Source organism: Crassostrea angulata, chromosome 2, assembly GCF_025612915.1.
Source record: "Crassostrea angulata isolate pt1a10 chromosome 2, ASM2561291v2, whole genome shotgun sequence".
Classification (NCBI taxonomy): domain Eukaryota; kingdom Metazoa; phylum Mollusca; class Bivalvia; order Ostreida; family Ostreidae; genus Magallana; species Magallana angulata.
Window position 1 is genome coordinate 6,554,314 of NC_069112.1, and position 16,810 is coordinate 6,571,123.

The 16,810-nt window shown below is 30.1% G+C and overlaps 1 protein-coding gene across 1 annotated transcript in view; it reads right to left on the reverse strand.

Annotated features, from left to right (window-relative positions):
* LOC128172047 (uncharacterized) overlaps positions 1-16,810 on the reverse strand; it is a 114,800-nt gene that overhangs the window by 26,207 nt on the left and 71,783 nt on the right. The window contains exons 18-31 of the mRNA XM_052837818.1: positions 16,651-16,761; positions 15,292-15,402; positions 14,960-15,070; positions 14,092-14,202; positions 13,747-13,857; positions 11,701-11,811; positions 9,575-9,685; positions 9,237-9,347; positions 6,661-6,771; positions 6,177-6,287; positions 5,899-6,009; positions 5,591-5,701; positions 1,187-1,297; positions 790-900 (exon numbers count right to left, since the gene is read on the reverse strand). Coding sequence (XP_052693778.1) covers positions 790-900; positions 1,187-1,297; positions 5,591-5,701; positions 5,899-6,009; positions 6,177-6,287; positions 6,661-6,771; positions 9,237-9,347; positions 9,575-9,685; positions 11,701-11,811; positions 13,747-13,857; positions 14,092-14,202; positions 14,960-15,070; positions 15,292-15,402; positions 16,651-16,761 — 1,554 coding nt within the window. The remainder of the gene's footprint in view (positions 1-789; positions 901-1,186; positions 1,298-5,590; positions 5,702-5,898; positions 6,010-6,176; positions 6,288-6,660; positions 6,772-9,236; positions 9,348-9,574; positions 9,686-11,700; positions 11,812-13,746; positions 13,858-14,091; positions 14,203-14,959; positions 15,071-15,291; positions 15,403-16,650; positions 16,762-16,810) is intronic.

Below are 16,810 nucleotides of genomic sequence, written 5' to 3' on the forward strand. Positions count from 1 at the left end.
CCTCTCTCTCTCTCCCCCTTGTATTCCTATCGTACAGAATCTTAAAATAATTTCGCAATTGTTTTTAAATTTATGCTGTTTGCTATTTTAACAAAACAACAATGTTTTTAGATTTAATCGATACTATATCTTTTGCTGTTACAACAGTAATAACAGTTTCCCTAACATGTTATACGAGTTTTTGCGAAAAGCAGGAGCGTGTGTTTATAATACATATTGCGTTATATATGTAATACTTTAATTACAGTGAATCTTTAAGGAATTTAAGCGTTGTTAAATGAGCAGTACCATATGATTATGTAATTGTATAAAATTCAATCGGAAATGCAATCCCTTTAAAGAAAAAAAAAACATGATTTTTTGTTTTATTTATTACAACTTTTTAACATGATAAGCGTTGATGAAATATGAAAAAATATCCGCCTTAATTATTTTTTTCCTGCGCAAACAAGGAATATAGACATGGCAACTACTATTTTATCTGAACGTCTGTACTGTTTCCTTGTTTTAAAATTATGATATTAATATTGGTGCATATTCATCCCGTCTAGAATATCTTATAAACATTAACCACATTTAGTTTGATCAACCACTTCAAAAAACTTCTCGGTATACTATATATATGTATAAGTAATCAATGAACATCAGATACTAGTGTAAATGGGATAAGGATGGCGATGATTAAAATCTAACCCCTCTAATCTTGAAACTCTGGTAAGGAATGAAGAACTTGGTTCATGCAAATCCATGCTCTGACAAAACACAAGAATATATGAAAAGTTAACTTACGAGGGTTTTCCGTCCAAGAGTCCTGGTTTTGTGACGTATTACAAAGTTGACACGGATTGGATTCATTAGACTGGTTATCCATAAAACACAACTCTTTTATCAGACAGTGATCTATAAATGACAGTATCCAGAAACATAACTTACAAAAGAAAGTAGGTGAACACCGTTTCATCATTTAAAAAAAAGAACAAAACAAGTATAAACAAAACAAAACAACAACAATAACACAAAAAAAACAAACAAACAAACAAAGAATATAAGCAGGGTGGGATTAAAATTGCCATCTTGATCTTTCTTTTAACTCATATAATAAAACAAAACAAAAAGTTGAACGTGTTTTAATATGTTTTTAAATCAGCATTATCTTACTAGAAATTAAATGTTAATATCTATTAACCTTTTTTAAGTGTCCAGTTGGTTCTCGTCGAATTTGGTTGGCAGAAAAGACAGTCTTTTCCTAACTGTGTTTGACCCTTATTATAGCATGTACCATTCATGGAGCAAAAGTCTGAAAGAAGGAAAACACAATAAATAATTTAAAAAAAAATAGCAGTCATAATAATTTTTAAAAATGGTAATCTCTCACATATATAGTTAAGGTCTTCTGTTTCCAACGGAAGACCTTATTGTTATTGCTTTGTTTCTTTTTCCCTATTCTTCTATTTTTTTTTTCTGACAAATTTTGTGCACGCAAGGTCTCGAAAACTGCTCGATCGATTTTCATGAAACTTAGCGATCTGAACCAAAAACTTTATTGATGACGTCACTTCTAGTTTTGAGATATCGTTATTTTAGTGATTGTGCATGAAGATTTAAAATCATATCTATCGCCAAAAGCGTCGAAGCTCGCCTGCACCCGGAAATTAAGACTTAAAAGACGTCATAATTTGTCGAGGTTTTCTATGTTTATCTCTTTTTTGAAAAAATGCTTTGTTAAGCAGTGTAATGAAAAAAATGTTTATATTTAAAATATTTTTCATTTGATATCAAGTGAAAGGGGGTTTTCCCCAATATTAGGGACCTAGAGGGCTCTTAAGTCTTTTTCCTTAAGCTCTTCATTGAGGGATATTTTATAATATATTAAAGAAGCAAATATGTTTATCTTACATTTATGTTGCCTAACAGTATATCGATTTTTTTAATGTTTTATGTAATCAGGGGTTTGTAGGGGTCAAAAGTCCAAAAGATTGATCACTTATATCTCAGAATTTTTTTTTTTTAAAAATTGTTATACTGTATAGAATAAAAGATGCCTAAAATGATGTACTGAACAACATGCAACCTTTAAAATTCGGTTTAGAGGCTCCAAAAAGGAGATAAGGTACCAGCCCCTAAAACTTTTTTACCAGATATCTCAAGAAGGTGATGAATAACTAAACACTTGTTCCACAAAGCTTTTACAGTTTTTCTATTCTAAATTATATATACATGTAGCTGTTAAATAGCAGAATCAAGATCAAACATATATATCAAATTCTAAAATCAGACGGAAGACCTCCCCGCTGCTCGCAAAAAGATCGTGTCTAGTTATTCTTATTATTTTTTTTTTTTTTTACGAAATCTGACCATTTTTGAGTGATACTGCTTAATACTATGGTGGCATGTTTCTGCAATCCACATAATTTTTCGTCAACATAGCATATCACATAAAGTCAAGATAACTATCTCGTCAAGTCGAGATAACCTTTTACTTTCTTGATCGACACTGACTTTTTATTTGGATAGCTATCTCGATAATTTATGTTGTATCATGACTTGAATTCGTGGCATTTGCCATTCATAAAACAAGATAAATTATAAATATATATTTGATGATAAAATGTTAGAACTCATTATCCAGGACTCCTATGACCTGCATTTAAGATCATTAAAAAAATTATAGGGCCGTCCTCAAAATGTATAGATATGCTGAATTTTTTCCTTATCAATACACACTGTATTTTGTTACATTTCATGATATTCATTCAGTTGCACTGTCTTAAGGTGGGTCGCGGGTTTACCCCATAAAAATCTCACGAGAAAACATACCCTGAAAATTTGTTAAATCGCTATTAAGGATACACAGTTCATTATATAAATTTATATCAAATTTGCCTAAGCTATTTGTATGCAACTCCGCTCTAAACTTAGTATCGTTTGTAGTGCTGTTTTGACGCTTTTCTAATGAAATATATAGGAAAATGAGCATATTTCTCTTTATATTCGAGATGGAGTTTTTGTTTTTAAATTGCAAATAGCTTCTAAACAATTTAGACGAATTTATCAACGGTTTCTATGTGTAAAGAAAACGTGATTTACAAATGATTTATGTAAAAAAAATGATATGTGTTCTCACTAGACGTTTTGCTATTTTATTTTATGTTTCTGATTATTCTACCAAAAATTGTCGCATTTCGGTATTTGACGTCATGATTACGACGTCAAAAATGTTAAACATGTTCCACTTACTAAGTGATGCAATCATTTAAAAACTAAACTCAGGACTGCTAAAGATTTTACAGATTTAAGGTTGTAAGCTTAGTACGATGCAAATTCTTTTTACATAATTGTTGTCCACAAAATTACAGAAAAGAGAAAATATTTTACATCCATCCATATATGGCCACGTTCCTACATATAACTCTGTAACAGTAAAAGTGACAATTTTCCTAGTGATTAGACCACCTACCATAATAAACTTGCTGAAGCACATATCTTTCTTTAAAAAGTGAACTTTTTGAGAATATGATAGAGGTCGAGATTAAACATATTTTTATCATGAATCCAAAACTTTTGTACAGGAAGAGATCTGTTCTGTTGATATTAAAATATTATTAACCAGAAAAGCTAGCTTTTACAGTCTTATTCTAAATCAGATGATGCAGAGTATAATATTTTAAATATTTAAAATCACGGAGGGAAAGGATAATCAAATTTGTTAGTAAGTGCATTTCCCTGTTAATTTGCTTGGTCGCAATATAAGTTAGACCTAATGTATATAATCTCGAAGGTAGAAACGGTTGCTATTTGTAAGCTCCGGGCAATTATTCTGCTTATCAAGATCTTCACAACTAAGAAAAATGAATTCCCCGACTGTGCTCTTCCCTATTTTCGGGAAAAATAGTTACATGTAATAATAATATATTATTGATATATTATATCATTATATATTGATTTAATAACTAATCAACTGCTAAAAAATCATTGCCGAGGCGAGAATCAAAATATTTTACTCTCTCTCTCTCTCTCTCTCTCTCTCTCTCTCTCTCTCTCTCTCTCTCTCTCTCTCTCATGTGTTACAAGTTTGAAACTACACCGCTGGTTTTTAATTACAGTTTGAACTTTTACATAGACTGAAAAAGAACGCTCCAATTCTTGCTGATGATCTGCATAATTATAATGTGTTGCATTCAATGTGCACTTCCTTTTTTGTTTCGCAGAGAATAAATATGAATGATTACTACTGTCTAGTATTAACGGCATATATATAAATGATAACTTTATTATCACCCCGAGTTTTGTGTTTAGAGCGTAATGCAGGAAACTTGAGATGTATCCGTTATGACGTCATAAACAAATTTGCACAAAACGGCCCAAAAAATTGCGTACAGAATTTGATGACGAAAGCAAACCCGCGACCAACCTTAAATACTTTGAACTACATAAGACTGAACCTGTTATGCTAAGAATTAAAATCCTTTCTATACTTAATCATAAAAATACTGACATTCCCATTTTTTCTAGTAAACTTCGACATTTACTGACAATGTACTAACATTACTGATAAACTTAGAAAAGTACTGAGTTTTTACTGACGGTACTGATAAACTTAGAAAAGTACTGATAAACTTAGACAATACTGATAAACTTAGAGAACTACTGAAGAACTCAGAAAGTACTGATAAACTAAGAGAAGTACTGACACTTTCTACTAACGGTACTAAAAACTGAGAGAAGTACTGACAAGTACTAATAAGTCTGACACTATTGTTTTTACTCTTAATATAATATTTTACCGGATCTTATTTTTTTATGTCATTTTTCATCATTAATTAATTAAGCTACCTAAGTACAGTGTGAAGTTTATATAGACTGAAATTAATTTTGAAGTATTAATTGGGTCTGCTATATATAATTTGTTCAATGTAAACAAAAATCTATTATTAGAAAAATTGTCATGCTGAAAAAAAAATGTAACATGGGGCTTTGTGGCGCCTGGTGTTTGCGAAGGGAATAACGAATTCATTGTCGCAATTAGAGCTTATTATGTATTTGTTGAGCAGTATTTTAGAGTTGTATCGTATTTACATTAATAGAAAGGTATTTTTTTTTTGGGGGGGGAATTTAAGGAATGTCCTTTTTTTTTATTTTTCTAAAACTTTTTTTTCATTTCTAAAAATGTTGGTTAAATATAGAGTAGTGAGATTGTTTCTTTTTTTTCTTTTTTAATGGTCTACGTAAAGAAAAAAAAAATACATAAACATGACGTTTCCAACAAAAATACAAACATTAGGAACGTATCCTAATTTTGACATTATATGTCAATGCTGGTACATCGTCATCCCCTGTAGAATATATTAAGAGCATCAGCAAATTGATTATAGATTTAATCTTTTACCTAAAAATTAACACTTATTACCAGTCTCTATATGTATATCAATCATTAATGAATAAGTATACATCCATGCATATAAAAATGGAAAAAGAATATGATGATTTTCATCTATCTCAAATCCCTCACAGCTGGGATAAGAATCAAAAACATGGTATATGAAAATCAGTACGTTAACAAAATATTGATATATTTAAAGAGTAAACATACCAGGGTTTTCCACCCAAGAGTGTTTGCTTTGTGATGTATTGCAAAGTTGACAAGGATTGGAATCATTAGAATAGCCATCCAGAAAGCACAACTCTTTAATGAAGCAGTGATCTATAAAAGACGGGTATTGCAATATATTTTGAATAGACCGAAACTATTTGCAAACAGCTCCATAATTTCAACAATGCCATTGCAAAAATCTACAGTAGGCTGTGGATGATATAGCATGTGTAATTTTCAACCAAGTAAGTTTAAAAACATGAAAAAACATATTATTTGGACAAAAATCTATAAAAATATCACTTAACCATTTTTCAATGTCCAGTTGCTTCTCGTTGAATTTGGCTGGCAGACAAGACAATCTTTTCCTACCTGTGTTTGACTCTCATTGTAGCACATACCATTAATGGAGCAGAAAGCTACGACAAAATAAAGTTATGAATTAAGGAAAATAACAATCGTTAATTATTAAACGTGATACTAATCTGTAACCTATACGCCTAAAATTCTAGAATTGCAATAAAGGAATTGGTAAATTAGATTGAAACAATTTCAAAATATAGAAATATTCATGGAGGAATCATACCAGGGTTTTCTGTCCAGGAGTCCTTGCTTTGTGATGTATTGCATAGTTGACACGGATTGGATTCATTAGATTGGCCATACTTAAAGCACAAGTCATGTATCAAGCAGTGATCTAGAAAATAAATTTTTGGCAAATGCGTTTAAGGAAGAAAAGTATTTCAACACCGTTTCATAATACCAACAATACCATTGCAAAAAACGACAGTATTGTATAAATAAAATAGCTTATACGATTTAGATTGCCTAGGCATAAATCACGCCTCTATTATCAGGTAGTGAATTGTGAAATACAGTTATTGCAATTATTTCTCGAACAAACAAGTTGACTCTGTTGTATAATTTAAAACAGTTTGTACAAATTAAATCGTGCTGTAATCAAATTAACACCGTAGATTCTAAACCAAGTAATCCATCAATATCTGGAAAAAATTCTTTTACTTTAAAAGTTTTCTCAACTTAAAAATGACATTAGACGTATCAATAACCATTCTTCAGTGTCCAGTTTGTTCTCGACGAGTTGGGTTGGCAGACAAGACAGTCTTTTCCTAACTGTGTTTGACCGTCACTATAGCATTTACTATTAATGGAACAGAAGTCTGAAACAAAAAAATACCATAATTATTATTTTAAAAAAAACAATCGTTTTTTATTTTCAGAAAAGGGTAATCTATTCCCTACTCTATGGTTTGTCTTCTTCTTAAACGAAATCTGATCCTTTTAAGTGATATGTTTTGATATATTTTCTGCCTAGGAATTCGGCATAACGTAGCTGTGACAAAATTTTCATATCATGGTAATTAAGTCTGTAACAGTAGTAATTATTGAAAAAAATATGAGAAATTCCGCGAAACAGAACCTTGTTTTTCACGCACATTGAACATTCTATTTTTATTGCAGTAATTTCAGCAATTGTTCGGAATTTTGAATTTTGAATTTTTCTTAAATGATCACTAGATAAAATTAGATTATCTTAAATTATGGAATGGGAATGCGTTTGTTCCCGGAAAATTCAGCTTGATGAAATATTGATATCATTATTTTCATTTTTTTAAAAGACTTGCACGAAACAAATGTCAATTTTTCACCTTCTGTTTTTCAAGAAATCAGTTTATAAGTGTTTAGTAAGATATTGAATAGCAAGCCCAGCGACCCCGAACGAAGTGAGCTCTACCGGCAGTGTGTTCGAATAGAAAATTTAGACCAGTTGCACATTCAAAGGATGTTTTGAGGCCAGTTACTCGGACTAGTAATGCCCAATTATTATCGGACCAGCAATTTCCTCTAAAAATGGTTCCTTTATTCACGCTCTCACGACAACAAGCATTAAAATAATCAATGACTATGGTTCATTGTAAATACACTGCTGACACAAAGTACACAGCTATCCACAAACCAACCCTTTAACCTCTTTACACTTTCAAATACGTGTACAGTCGAGTGACGTCACAATTGTTTTACTGCATATTAATCCTTCAAAACCTTTGACATCAGAATACTTCGACCCACAATGCAATTCAAAGCATTGTAATTGGCGTTCTCTGAGAATTAAAGTAAAACTTTTGAGAACTAGATAGAATGTGTAATTTTATAAACATCATGTTTTAATAGGAAAATGGCAAATATTTAAGTACCAACGATGTTTAAAATATATAGAACAAAAGACAGTACTCCTCCGATTTCTCAGTATTCAAGCCCAAAATGTCAAGTCTTTTATTTTTATATAGTAGCATAGATAATAGATATATGAAATCAAATGAAATCAAATGAAATCAAAACGTGAGGAGTGAGATACCTTAAAGACCCAGACAACACTAAACTGACGTGAACTCTGACGTCACAATCACATTTGATAATGGGATTAACTGTAATTACTGTAAATTGAATATCCACAATATGAAAATCCTAAAAATTACGGTGATTTACGCAAATAACTTTCTGCAGGATAAAGGGTTTTAATGCCCATAATTTTAAAGTTATAAATAGAGCTTTAGAAATCGGCTAAAATATAGGTTATAATGTTTATGAAGAAAAATTGTCTAATCGAAGTCATGAGAAACACATGGTATATCAAAAAATAGCTTATTTCACAAAAAGTACCAATTTTAGTAAAAAAAATTGAGGATTTCCTATCATTTTTTAAAAGAAAAATATCGAGCGCAAGCTTATTCCAACACATTTTTCTTACATGATATGCAAATAATATGAATATTGATATATTTCAAAATGGTTTTGGAGCAACATTGCGCTTTATACCCCTTACTCTTAAATATAAAGAAAATTTGAATAAATTGTAATGCTTTTGAGAAAATGCAGGAAATAGTCAAATTTCATGCCGTCATAGAAGCACTAGGAATAATTGATGTTGAACTTTTAGATTTCTGTAACTAGCAATATTCAGTTTTATGTTTCATAAAAATATCTTTTTGACAGGATGATTTATTTTAATTTATAAAACACGGGGGCAATAATTGGACCTTTTCGCATATGTTTCTTTTGAGTATTCCTGACTCTTCAATGATTTTACAAATAAGGCCTACCAGACAATATTATAAAACCTTAAATTCCAAAGTGAACTGACGTTACATTTATCATTTCAAAGAAAAAAAAAATCGCCTGTTTATTAAACGACATTGCATCCTGTATTAAACTAAATCTACAGTATGAATAAAATCATAAATCAATTATCATGCTACCTATTTTTTTTCAATTTGTATCTTGATTTATTTACTTTTCACATTTATTTGTAAAAATATACCATCATAGTTTTAATCAATTTATCATATTTATAAGTATAGACATAACCAATTATCAGTTTAGTTCGTCCAAATGGTCGCTCCGTAAACATAATAAAAATAAATCAGAGTGTTTAAAAGATAGGAAACGTTCGTATTGTGCATGGTATTTGTATGTGAAAACGTGTAGTGAATAATAGTGTATTTTGGTATAGAAGAGTCTTCAATAAAATTTTGATATCTTTTTGATATTTTCTTACATAGTCTTCTTCTGGATGGAAATGACAAACTTCGTATCAACAAATAATATATTTATGGAGTAATCATACCAGGGTTTTCTGTCCACGATTCTTTGCTTTGTGATGTGTTGCAAAGTTGACATGGATTGGATTCATTAGATTGGCTATTCATAAAGCACAATTCTTGTACCAGGCAGTGATCTATAGAAGAAAGTACTACTGTTAGATAAAAAAAAGAAAACAGGTTGAATGCTTTTCAATCATTTTAAAATAATAAATGTAAACACCAAAAGATTTAGTGATTAAAATAACTTACTTGACATATCAAATGATTGAATACAACAACACAAATAAGATAAATGTTAGCATTGAAGGTGTGCTTAGCACAGAAAGAAATTATAAAAATCATTATTCAAATCTATATAAACCATTCTTTAAGGTCCAGTTAGCTCTCATTGAATTTGGTTGGCAGACAAGACAGTGTTTTCCTACTTGTGCTTGACCGTCACTATAGCATGTACCGTTGATGAAGCAAAATTCTAGAGCAACGAAAATAAACATTGAAATTTATAAATATAGTTAATACTAGTCTAATTTGATATCGGTTATTTCTTTTATCATTTAACTTTTCCTTCTCTTTTCCAGTCTCACAAAAAAAGTTATACAATAACATTTTTTGGAATATTGTTTTCAATTTTTAAGTTGCTTTCTATTTATACAAAACAACAATGATTCTATTTTGTTGATAAGAAAATTTTTATGTAACGACAGTAATTATTTTCTATTTTTCGAGGCATAACTGCGCAAAACATGAGCATATGTTTATGTTAGATTAAATGTGTAACGGTTGGATTGTTGCCACTGTTTAGGGAACGTATTCTGTATTTGATGAGCATTATCTTATAATTGTATTGTCTTCACATTGATGATTAAGGCATTTTTGGAGAAAATTAGGTGTAAGTAATTTTCGTAATTTTTTAAGGTAATTATCCATACGTCACAAAACAACTTCTGACATTATCCATGCGTTATTACGTCTTATCAGTGCTCGATCTAATTGAGACTTAACGTTTTAAGGTGTATTTCAATACAAAGAAATCAAGCTGACTTAGAATTTGATTTAAAACAAATATAGTAAAAATCCTGACAACTGCAATCAATTAGGCCCATTAATCAGAAAAATGAAAACTTGACTGGGTTGTGTTGATTGCGTACTCGTTTAGAAAAAAATACAGCTTACTTTTGTCCTGCATAAACATCAATGCATAATACTGACCAATATCCAGAAAAACCATCTTTTGTAATTTAAAAAATACAGATTAATCAACAGTTTGTCTAAATCATGTTTTTTATTTTACATTAATCTAAACATATTCTTTAGAGTGATGAAATTATAAACCTATACACATTTCTCTTTTTACGAATCTTTCTTCAAAATATATATTAAAACGATTTTTTCCAAAAATACGCCTACTGTGATCCTGAAAAAGCTGGTCCTTTTTGGTTAATTTTATTTCCAATTGCTTAAGGGCGTTAAGAGGTAAAAATGTTAATATTTCAGAAAATTCTGTACGTAATAAAACTGCAAGAGCTTAAATTCTCTTTGAAAATTTAATTTGTAAGCAGATTTATCAATTTTTTAATAAATTAGCACGTGTAACATGAAATTATTTGGTTTGAAATAATAACGCCTTCGTTTTACACAGGATATACCGGTAAGTCGAAGAATGATTTTGTGAAAGTCAAATTTCAGACTTAGGTTTATATTCTTAATGTATGAAATTTTGCTAGTGGGGTATGAACCATTACCTTAAAAACTTTTTTTTTCATTACAAGTGTTGATAAGATATGAGGAAAAAGTCTGTTTTTCTTTTGTCTACGTAGGGAAAATATGAACATGACGTTTACAACTAGCATCTTAACATCAGAAATATATCCTAAAATTAACATATTTTCAAAACATCTACAACCTTTATAAAATATATTAAAAGGATCAAAGGTTTAATCTATTACCTAATAATTAATAATTATAATTATTATATATTTGAATCATGCATGAAATCGAATGAATGTGTGCATATGTGAATGGAATAAGAATTATGATGATTTTTTCCTACCTCCAGCCCCTGAAATGCTGGGATAAAAATTAAAAACTCGATAAATGAAAAATGATACATTTATAAAAAGTTGATATATCCGTAGAGTAAACATACCTGGGTTTTCCGTCCAAGAGTCTTCGCTCTCGGACGTATTGCAAAGTTGACACGGATTGGATTTATTAGATTGGTTATTCATAAAGCACAACTCATTTATCAGGCAGTGATCTATAAAAGACAGTTATTGAAATTGTATTTTAGATAGACAAAACACCGTTTCATAATGTTAATAATGCTATTGCAACAAACTACAGTTTTACAGTTACTGTGCTTAAAATTGTTTGTATTATTTATTAACCAAGTAAGTTTTAAAATATGAGAAAAAAGTTTAGTATTTATTTTGAGGGTTTGTAAACTCAGAAACATTTGAACGAAAATTCTTTATAGATTTCTTTAACCGTTTTTCAATGTCCAATTGCTTCTTGTTGAATTTGGCTGGCAGACAAGACAATCTTTTCCTACTTGTGTTTGACTCTCATTGTAGCACATACCATTAATGGAGCAGAAAACTACGACAAAATAAAGTTATGAATAAAAGAAAATAACAGCATCGCGGGTAGGTTTAGACAACTCCGAGTTTAATGACCGTCGATAATATATTCAATTTCAAAATTGTTTTTTATTTTTTTGCAAACAATGCTGAATATTAATATAAAGTGAATGTGTTCGCCAAGGTATTATTTTTCTACCTCGGAATCGATACAATCTTTGAAGCTGCCGTGTCATGGTATCACGTGACAGTTTCAAATAGAGAACCTTTTTACCTTAGCAAAAAACCAAAAAGTGTTACACTAATTCGATCGGAAATTAGTTCAAGTTTATGAGTCTTACTGCTAGAATCCTATCGTTAATCGCTTAAAATAAATACTGTCATTATTCATCGGAAACCCTCTTCACTTCTTCAATTTCATTGAAAATACTACGTATTTTTTATTTACAACAATAAAGCACATGATTCTAGCAGCACTTTTTAAGTATTTTAGGTTACGTGCTTTTGATATTTCCCAAAGTCAACTTTCATAATATTTGGGGTAGTGTTTCACTTTTGCCTTTTTTGTACACATTGACAGAGGATCTCAAAGGCTGGACAAGCCATATAAATGTCTATCTGCTTACCTTACAACACTCGCTAATAAAACAAATTATTCATGCCTGTGTCATCCTGATTTTAGCCTAACTATTAATAATCTAAATTTTGGATATTTGTATTTAGTGTCTTATTTCGACATTGCGATGATTTGTCTCCCGACATTGATCTTCTCAATTACATATGCATGCGACGTCATCAATGATAAATACACTAGGCAAAATTGCTCACGCACCACCTACTACTTCTTGGATTGTTTTAGATCTGAACGCAACAAAGATTGATTAGTATATTATTTTAACAGTTTATATTAATACAGAAAATGAAACATCATTTGTTGTAATCTTATTGACCAGTTTCTTTGAGTACTGTTTATGAAACATTTGTACCCCCCATTATGTGATTCACATATCAATATCAGGCTCCATTTGCTCGTATAAATGGGATCTGTCTGTCTTTTCGCCTAGTATTTACGCGACGCTTTGGAAATCTTGCTCGGTTCCTCACACTTTCGGTTTGCGCAAATTTCCAGTACAACCTTGCAATTGACGTGTAGTGCCTTTTAAACACTTTGGCTACCTTAAACTACATGTTTCTATTTGATAAGCATGCTGTGTCATGTTTTAGCAAATATCACCGGTAATCGTACAATTATTAACATTTTTCTAACCTCACTAAAGGAGCATTCTGCAGAGACCATACCAACTGTCCTGCCACGCTCTTCTGCGATCAAACGCGCCATACCCCGTCGGGTTTTTTGTGAGGTTTTAGTAATGCATGCATCAATAATAAGATCACAAAAAAGAAAGTAAAGATTTATCTTTCCAAAAGAAGTGTGAGCACAATTTGAGCATTTTTAAAGAAGAGTCACGCTTCGGTTAACATTGCATCCATTTATCCGTTTGGACATTTAAATGTCTTACTTATAATTTAAGTGACTTATCTAGACATTAATTATATCTTTAAAAAATTCTTGGATGTAAATATCATTTTTTTTTTAAATGGTGCGTTAGCAATTGTGTCCAGTGTATACTTAATACAGAGAAACCGAAAATATATTTAGTTAGAAGTGACATTTTACCCCTGTAGTTTTTATAATTTAAACCAGAGATAAAGATAAAATTTACATGTTCTGTTAAAAATCTGACATCAGGCTGATTAGTGTGACGTCATATCGATCTGAGAATTTTTACTCAATCGATCGCCGTGTTGCCTTATCATACCCGCGTATTATTTGTATCAGGTGATTATAATCTGTAACCTACATGCTTGTAAATATAGGATTGCTATGAACATTTGATAAAGAAAAATTTCCGAAAGATTACAAAAAAATGATAGACTTATAGTGTAAACATGCCAGGGTTTTCCGTCCAGGAGTCTTTGCTTTGTGACGTATTGCAAAGTTGACACGGATTTGATTCATTAAATTGGCTATTTGGAAAGCACAACTCATTTATGAGGCAGTGATCTATAAATGACAAAGTTTGCAATGTTATTTAAAATAGAAAAAAATAATTTAACACGGTTCCATAATTTAAACAATACTATTGCATTAAATCCATGATATACTGTGAATAAAATGGCTCGAATGATTTTTTCTCATTAAGTAAGTATAGACTATGAGAAAAAAGTTAAGTATTTATTTTCAGGGTTTCTGAAATCAGAAACATTTGGTAAAAATTATATATAGATATCATTTAACCATTTTTCAATGTCCAGTTGCTTCTTGTTGAATTTGTCTGGCAGACAAGACAATCTTTTCCTTCTTGTGTTTGACTCTCATTGTAGCACATACCATTAATGGAGCAGAAAGCTACGACAAAATGAAGTTATTAATAAAAAAAATTAATCATATCAGGTGATACAAATCTGTTCGTTGTATAAAGTTTTTTTTCTACTTTCTATTTTAATGTGACAAACTCTTAAATCAATCTGTTGATATGTTTCGATTTTTATATTTACACTAGCATGTAACATTATTGTACATTAATCTACAACGACAACAGAGTTCTTAATAAAAAAGAAAACATCAATCGTATCAGATGATATTTACATGTCTTTGTTTATTGCTATTGTATATGTGTGCTGCTTGCTATCTTATTGAAACATTGTGGTTTCCAGATTTTCAAGATACAAAAACTGTTGTTGTGGGTTTTTTTTGTAACGGAATATTTTTTCCCCCAAAACTATGAGTAATTACGATTAGAGGGATTTTGTGTTGTCATTACCTTTAACTTTCCCTTTTATATAACATGTATAATGCTCAGTTAAAGGCATTGATAAAGGGATTGATTCTTAAATGAACTCTACTATTTAATTCTACAGTCTGGAAGTGAATCAACGGGAAAGGCATATTTAATATATTTAGTAGAATTTGAATACCTTTGTTGTTTTTTTAAATTATTGATGATGGTGATGATGATGATGAAAATGACATTCAAAAAATCTGACTGTTTCGTTCATTTATCTACGTAAATATGATACCTTAAAATTGGCATAAAGTATTTGTAAAAATCGGGGAAATAAATGAATACTTACACAAAAAATATATAAACGTATAGTAAACATACCTAGGTTTTCCACCCAAGAGTCTTTGCTTTGTGACGTATTGCAAAGTTGACATGGGTTGGATTTATTGAATTTTCCATTCGTTAAGCACAAATCATTTATAAGGCAATTATCTAAAAAGACAGTCGATGCAATTATATCTTAAACAGAAAAGTTGAATACTGTATCATAATTTAAATAATAACATTACACAAAGCTTAAGCATGATGCAATTGAATTGAGACTTTAATTGTTGAACAAGTAAGCTCTATATAAAACGAGACAAAGTTTTTTTTTTATGTTTTCTTCGAAGCTTAAAAGATTTAAAAATAGTTGATATTAAAGATCCATTTACCATTTTTCAAAGTCCAGTTGGTTCTTGTTGTATTTGGATGGCAGAAAAGACAGTCTTTTTCTACTTGTGTTTGACCATCACTATAGCATGTACCATTAATGGAGCAAAAATCTAGAACAAGGAAATTTTTAAAAATCTAACTTCAAGGGAAAAATTGCGATATCTGGTTTAATTTAATAATCTTAATTTCCCTTGTCTTTTATGTTTGTTCCTAAAAAGCTTTTCTTTCCCTGTTTTTCTAATCTCACGGAATCGAAAAATTGTATGTCTATATGTATGTACATGTATGCAGTCTTAAATCTTAGTAAAAATAATAATTTGTCCAGATTTCCACATTTCAATGAAGTGTTTTTTACCCTAACGATGTGAATTATTTTTAGAAAATCTTTGATAAAAAGAATGTCGTAGATATATTTTTATGACATTTCTATTGCACGAATGGTAGACATTGATAAGGGGGTCTTAAATAAGCACTAACATGTACTACTGTCGTCTTTGAAATATCAAATGAGGAATCCATTTTTGAATAAAAAATAGATATCAATAAATTTTAAAACGTTTAAAAGCAGACTATCTTAAACCAAATATCTCTTTTTGTTTTTTTAGTAAAATATCACATAGTGTTGTAATATATTCCTAAATAAACCATAGATATGACTGAAAGTATTTCTATCTGATGTATATTTATTTAGAATTAAATTTAAAATACAGGTAAATAGTTTTCTAATCTTAGCTATTCAACAGACATCAACCAAATGGTTATTATGTTTGATTTTCCATTTTAAAATAAATACTTCTCAGTTTATTTGATTTTTTTATAGGTCATCAATAAATATCAGTTAAATGTGTGTGCATTTGTCGTTTAGGTAAGTGTGGGTATGATTTATATCTACCGCCACCCCCTGACTTTGTGGACTGTAATTGAAAAACCAGGTAAATAAAAATTGAGACATTTAGAAAAGATTTTTACATAAATAAAGATACCATGATTTTTAACCCAAAAGTTCTTGCTTTGTGACAAATTGCAAAGTTGATACATATCGGAATTATTGAACTTTTGTGCAAAAAGCACAATTCTTTATCGTAAACATACCCTAGTTTTTGCAACTTAAAACAAAAGCTCAATCTATAGCAAAAACTGTTCAGTATCAATCTTTTAGCATTTTTCGAAATAAAATAGGACATACGTATTTATGTTGTTATTAAAAATGAAATACTTTGAAATAAACAATTGTAAACATTGTCAAGGTAAACCATGCAAAAAGCAGTATGCTTCTCATTTTTCACATAATTTTTCATCAGCCTGATACAGTGCACATATAATATGAATTTGATAAATGTATATTAGCGATAATGAACCTTTTTTCAATGTCCAGTTGGTTCTTGATGAATTTGATTGACAGACATGACAATCTTTGTCTGTTTGTGTTTGACCATCCATGTAACATATGCCATCAATGAAGCATAAATCTAAAAAAGCGAAAATAATCCGTAAATGACCAACAACATAAATGCTTAA